Here is a 6870-nt window from a genome sequence, read left to right on the forward strand (position 1 = left end):
GTTCTTGGGGAGCTATGCAGAATGAATAAAAACCTGCGCCATAGGGGATCAGGGTTCTTATCAGTCTAATACCTCTGAAAGTATCTCAACTCTTTGAGTCAAGTTAGCTTTTTTACCGAGCCGAGCTATTCTACAAGCTAAAAATGGAATGCCTAGGGATCCCCTTTTCTGTCAGTATAAAGATGCAATCTCCTCAGAAAAGCAAATTGATTCAGTAGTTCATTTGTAAGAATGCATACTTCTAAGAGAAAACTCAAAATCACACTAATTGGAGTTAACTCAGCAAGTGTACCGTGTTACTTGGCAAGTTAAGTAACAAAGCTCCAGTAAAAATACCGGGATAAATGAGCGTTTTGATTATAATCTGAAATGACCATCACCCAGAAACCTAAATCCCCTGCAAAATCAATCAGACTGACAACAACTAGTGACAAACCATAATATGCCATAACATACTCTATGCAGTTGAAACAATTTAGAAAATTTTCAGTCTGGAAGTATGATTGTCAACCTTCTTTTTTTTTAGCAAGTAAAAGCTTTAAATATCATTTGAACCTTCCTTTCTTTTCTATTTTAATACAGGTATCAAACTTGTAAATTTCCTAGCATGTTTTTGACACATAAAATGCCATCACATTACACAACGATAAGTAACAAGTGAATCAGTAAGAGTGCCGTATTCCTTTCTTTTCTTTTTTAAAACTGCTATCAAACTTTTATAATTCCTTCCTATAGCATGTTTTCACCACATAAAATGGCATCACATTATGCAGCGGTAAGTAACAAGTAAATCAGTAATAGCACCATTGGAAGTAACTTTCACCACACTTCCCTTCTCTAGTCCATAGTACCTGGCAATCGCATCATCCTCCAGCATTCGAGGAAGCTGAAAAACAAAATTTACAAAAATGGCAGCCAATAGTTAGGTCAATTATATAAAGAATGATCTCATTCACTGAATGAGAAGACTATATTTTTAGGAAAGCATCATTCTTTGACAGAAGCATACATGCTGTATCTGTTAAAGGACTAAGTAGTTTCAAGTCTTAAGACATTTAATGCAGTAACTGCGCTAATTTCCCGAAACTACAATAAAAGATATTCAATAAATCAATCAAAACCTACAGAGTTTCAAAAACAAAATAAAAAATGAATAAAGTGAAAGGCTGTTCACATTTGCATTTTTCAGTCTTATATTTAAACATGTCCCAAGTAAAACAATGAAGAAACTAAAAATATTTATTCATAAAGTTTAACTTAATGTAACAAGCACAGAGTGGTTTCTAACTATAAACTCTTGGAATGATCTTTTATTTTTCTTTAACTAATTTTTTAACCAAAGCTAAAATGGAGCCAATCATAAGAATCACTTGCACCCCAAATGTTGTTAAGCAGCCTAATTTAAAGAGGTGAGTGCAACATTAGGTGTCATTTGCACTTCCCAAGCAATTATTTGTCTTTGAGCCCAAAAAAATGACAAAAATACCAAATTACCCCTGCAATCCATTACGATATGGACTGAGTTTCTTTTGGTCGAAGTATTACATAAACCAAAATTAAGAACACAAATCTTTCAATACTAATATAACATGAAAAACTTTGTAAAAACTCCTCTTTTCCTTTCAACTGAAAGAGTGGAAGAAGTTTCATTACATTTGTAATACTGTAATCTCACTGCATGGGGCTCAATTTTAAAAGTTTAACATATGAAAAGATTAAAATCATCCCATTAGTTTCCACAGCCATGGAACACAAAGATTTGACCTATAAAACAGAATACAAGGGAGCAAAAGACCTTAAGTAGCTCCACTTCCAAATCCAATAAAAATGAATAAAACAGGTCTTTTGAAATGGCAACATGCAACATGATAAAATAAATTGCCTTTCCAAGAGATATCCAGAGACTGCCAGAATCCTTTCTCATCCTATGATGGTCTTGTTCGAATTCACTAGATAGATTTTGTTCCCTATTTTAGATGACAAATTAGTCTTTAGAATGCATCCCCTAAAAATTCCACTGGGCTGAAGGTCAAGGGTAGGTGGACACTGTGCATCTAGGAGACAGCCATGTGAGTGTGATGAACCTAGGTAAAACTTAAGAAGACTCCATAGTCCAATCAGGCCTTGTTGGGGAAGTGGTTAGAATATGCAGTTTAGCAGGACATCTGCTGAAGGAGAATGATAGTGGTGTAGTATGGGATGGTTGAGGCAGATGGTACACTGGGGGAGCTTAATCGCCCATTTGGTGTATATGGATAGGAATAAGGAAGGGCTGGGAAGGGGTATCGATACACTGTCATTTTACAATTGGGTGAGTTAACTGGAGAGATTCTGGCTAGATATATCGTGCGGATGCAATATATTGAGAAAAGCCTTTCCCTACTCTTTTTGGGATTGCGTTTGACAAGGAAGCTACAGAGAATGGAAGGACTATCGCAATGATCCAGGATTAGGACTCTATGAATCAGCTAGCAACTCTAGTCTTGGCAATCAAAATCACACCAAATGACCAAAATAAATTAGGAACTTGAAGAACATTTCAAATTAAAGAGAAAAAATATTTACTTCATGCTATTCAAATGGCAGTTGAACTTGTAATTTTATAGAGAACAGGGATCTGTTCCTAACTTCAGTTTCTAATTTTCAAGTAGCTATAAAAAAGAATAATCAATCACCTTCAACAGAGACGGAAGAAAAATACTCATGAAGATCAATTTATTTTCTTAAAAAAGCTCTCACCCTACTCTTTACGAGTAAGATCAATTTATTTAAAAAAATTATTGCACCATATCAGGATCTTTTACATCGTAATACATATTAAGGTCAAACAAGCACCAATGTCCATCATGAAAATGTGAGCATTCACTGAAGAAGCAAATGAGTACCTTTTTCTAAATAGTCAGTACCACTATAATTAGGGACAAGTTCTTTAAATAATAAAAACCTGTTTGTCTTCCACTTTATATTTCTCTAGCACCTTTTGCTTCTCCTCAGTGGTTAGAATCTCATACTTTGGCTCTAAAACATGCTTCGTGACATTGACCAACAAGTCGGTAATCTGGAAAAACCAAGTCATGATATGATGTCAGAACTTAAAATGAAGTAAACAGTTTCTCAAATGAGAAGAAGATAAATTAGTTCATTTCCCAATTTCCTAGTCAGGGATTATAATCAATACAAATTTTCTTGTACTTCATAAATATGAATCAAGATGATAGCATGCCTTAGTGATATATTTCAAGACCTAAGACCTGAAATCTTTGTAAGACTCAAATCGTGAATATTTATTTTTATTTTATAAATTTCAAAACCTATGTAACTCAAACCATACTAAGTTGAAAATTTTATACTAGCACTCTCTGCCAGATTTCATCTTTGCCAGTTTAAAAGTTCTATGTTCCAAAATGCAGCATCAAGTTACATAAAGACTGATTCCACATAAACTAAAGACAAACATGTTTAATTAAGATAGACCAGACGTTTCAATTCCGAGAGAAGGGGGAGGAGGTGAGTATCAACTAAAAAAAAAAAAAAAAAAAATTCAGCCATTTCCTAATTTTTGAGACTGTACTGTACTTGTTTTACATTAGGTGACTATTAGTGACAACATAACATGTCAACAAGGAATCAAGTACAGTACAAGATTTAATCACCTAATGTAAAACACCTTTCATAAGAGGGAAAATTTTGGTCCTCGTCATTGTTGCTAACAGGCGTATTGAAGATTGAATGAATTTTGAGTTCTTTAAATTGAATGAATTTTGAGTTCTTTAAATTTATATTATGCATTCAGCAAAGATATAAATCACAAAGTTAAAGTTCATTTACAATTTCGCTTGTTCTCTTTTCTGCCATTTCCTTTTTCTTACTACTTGTTCCACACATCAAAATCAACCAAAAACACAAGGCAAGCTAAAACTATCAATCTGTAAGTTGTGTGCAATGACATTTTTACCATTGATCTGCTCGCAAACTACTTTTCAACCTTTCAAACTGTTATTTACAACTTTTCTTTAAAAAGCACCTTGAATCCTCAATACTATACATAAGCCTGTAGAACTGAACTTTGTGTTGCTAAATTAAGAAGGAGAAGTGAGGATAGGAACACAAAATCCTTCAAAGGCTTCAGTAGCTACTAAAATCTTCTAAACTAATCAACAAGGTATCTTCATTGACTAACGTTTATCTTGCTTGTTTTTTAGTTTTTTGGTATATAAAGTTGTGCATTAATATATTATATAATTAAAAGGGGGGAAGGGGAGCATTGGCGGCCATCACCTACAGGCTACAGCCCTCTCCTCTGCTGGGGACTTCCACGGAACAAAAACGAGAGGCACCGTTGCATGCTCAAAAACAAGGGGTGAGAAAACTTGAATAAATCAAGCAATTTCAGAACTACAACTGACAAAAAAAAAAATTCTAACAAATATGTCATGGTATGTCAAATTGTTCTCATCCTCTACTCCAGGATAGTAGTATCATTTTCAAACTCCTCTGGACTTCCATCATTCCAATAAATCTCCTAAATGCTCTTCTCTTGCTAGTCACCACAATTGCCACTCTACACCCTTGTCATTTCACAAAACAATTTCACCCCCACCAACAATGAACCCATGACATTAATTGACAGTTAAGTTTGAGGTAATCAAATTTTCTCAATTTGATTTTCTTAGCAATGTCCTTGACGAAAAAAAAGAACAACTTAAATTTAAGTGGCACTTATGTACATTTTCCCTTGCAGCAGCTATTATTACAATTTTCAAATTTCAAGTGCCAAAGAACTTACTAGCATAAGCAAAGGTCAAGAATCTTCATTTCTTCTATCAGATATAATGATTTACTAGTCAATAACACTCATAAAATTCAAACAGGACTGCCTAATGAACTTAACAAATTCCTCGGACCTTTTAAAAGAACTGAAGTGCAGAATTTAATTTGGGTGGCCGTAAAGTAACTTACTTTGAAAGTCTCAACTTTGATTGGATACTCATCCACTACTTTCCTAGCATAGGGATTCATTTTGTTTTGCAAAATCAACAACACCCGGTGCAAGCTGTCTTTGTTGGCAATCTGACTGAGAATGCCAACAATATCTTGTTTTCTGATCTCTTCAGTTCCACAAAAGATAACCAGAACCTGGAAAACAATACCCCCAAAAAAATCATATCGTACATTCATAATAATAAAAAAGAACATGAGCTAAGGAGGTACAGTTCATGCTCCAGACAGGTAAAACAGAGAGACAGCAAACTGATACCAAAGATAAAGCTTTGAGGAAACGAGCGTAGGAGATTTAAAACAACTGCCACAAATTAAATTCGCATTCAACAATATGGAAACATGTTAATTGTCAAAGTTTCATGTTATTAACAAAAGTATCCCACAGTGTGGTCTTCACTGAAATTCTTACAGTGACTTCTCTTTCCTACCTTCATATCTATATATACACATATATATAAATAAAATAGTTTGGATGAGAAAAAGCCTACAAGACTAATTAACATGAAAAACATATTCATTATCTTTCATACTCCAAACCCCCTAGTCACCAAAAAACAAAATTAAGAAAAATACAGAAAATAAATTTTGGTTCACATGGTATGTCAACTTTATTTCAAGTAAAGAACAAAATAAAAAGAATTGACTACCAAGAACAGTAGTCTAGTGACATCTCCTTAATCTCCCAAAGTGTGAGAAGTGAGGGTTCAAGTCTCCAAGACAAATAGGTGTGTAAGTTTCTTGTCAAAGAAAAATAAAATAAACAAAAAAGAATACTCACCAAAAACTTTATGTTTGGACATTGGAAAAATAAATTATAAAAGGAAGAAAAAGAGGGGTAAAAAGGAATGAAGGTATCAATTTCTAAGGTCCAAGTAACAAAACCCATTTCTGATTTCATTTCATTTCCAATATTTTCTCAACGAAGAATCCAATCATTGACTCGATTATCATGAAATCGTATACATAGAACAACTCAAGTTTTCAGTCATTACTCAAATCCTGTATAAATGAACTTGAATATGATTACTACTACATCCTCTCATTCATATCACCGTATACACACACATATAATCAAACAATACGAACAAGTCCCCTTAAAAAACGAAATTACAAAACAGAGCACAAAATAAGAAAAACGAACACACAAAAATATGTAGTATGACAGAACTCTTATATGTGAGAAACCCTAATATCTACTATAGAAAATGACTCAATGTTCGATACCTTTTTGGAGGGTTTCGAGCCGTGTGAGACGCAGAAGCGGAGGCGTTCAAGGTCGGGCTTCTCGGTGAAGATAGAACGGAACTCAGTGAGTGAAATGGTGAGTTCGGCGTCGGAGACGACGTAGCCTCTGTCTCTGAGCATTTCGAGGACCGTTCGACGAGCCAGGTAGTACCTGTGGCTCTCGACGCTCCCGTAGTCGACGAAGCTCGTGATGCAGGGCGGCTTTCCGCCGCAGCCGCTGGTGGTGCCGCCGGTGGAGTACATTCTCTCTCTCTCTCCTTTCTCTCTCCTGCGTACAGTGTTTTGGTAGCTCCGGTGCGAGAGGTGTGGGAAGTTGTTTGGTAATATATGGAAGGAATGCGAGTCGCTTCTGTACGAGGTATCAATATGAAGATTGCCTAATATAGTATGTACTCGCTCGAGTAGGTAATTATTTCTATACTCTCTCTCAGTTTTTGTTTGACAGCTATTGATTGTGGGCCCAGGCCCCAACCTTTTTGTTTGGACATTGAGAAAAGAAATGACAGAGGGAAGAGAAAAGAAAGGAAATGAGGGGTGATTTTTTGAGATATGTTACTATATTTGGTATAAAAAATGACGGAATATTGAGTAAATTATTGTTTGGTGTCATTGGTTAGAGAAAAT

The 6870-nt window shown here is 35.0% G+C and overlaps 1 protein-coding gene across 1 annotated transcript; it reads right to left on the bottom strand.

Annotated features, from left to right (window-relative positions):
• Positions 1-741: 741 nt before the first annotated feature.
• Positions 742-6489, bottom strand: LOC132316530 (DNA-directed RNA polymerase V subunit 5C-like). The gene is made up of 4 exons (XM_059815004.1): positions 6226-6489; positions 4960-5136; positions 2945-3058; positions 742-886 (listed from the first exon to the last, which is right to left on the bottom strand). The coding sequence occupies exons 1-4, from the start codon at positions 6487-6489 to the stop codon at positions 761-763; spliced, it is 681 nt and encodes a 226-aa protein (XP_059670987.1). The 3' UTR covers positions 742-760.
• Positions 6490-6870: the final 381 nt, after the last annotated feature.

The sequence above is a fragment of the Cornus florida genome, unplaced genomic scaffold (genome assembly GCF_030987335.1).
Source record: "Cornus florida cultivar Cherokee Brave unplaced genomic scaffold, ASM3098733v1 CherokeeBrave_3.0.0_Hap2_Chr07, whole genome shotgun sequence".
Lineage (NCBI taxonomy): Eukaryota > Viridiplantae > Streptophyta > Magnoliopsida > Cornales > Cornaceae > Cornus > Cornus florida.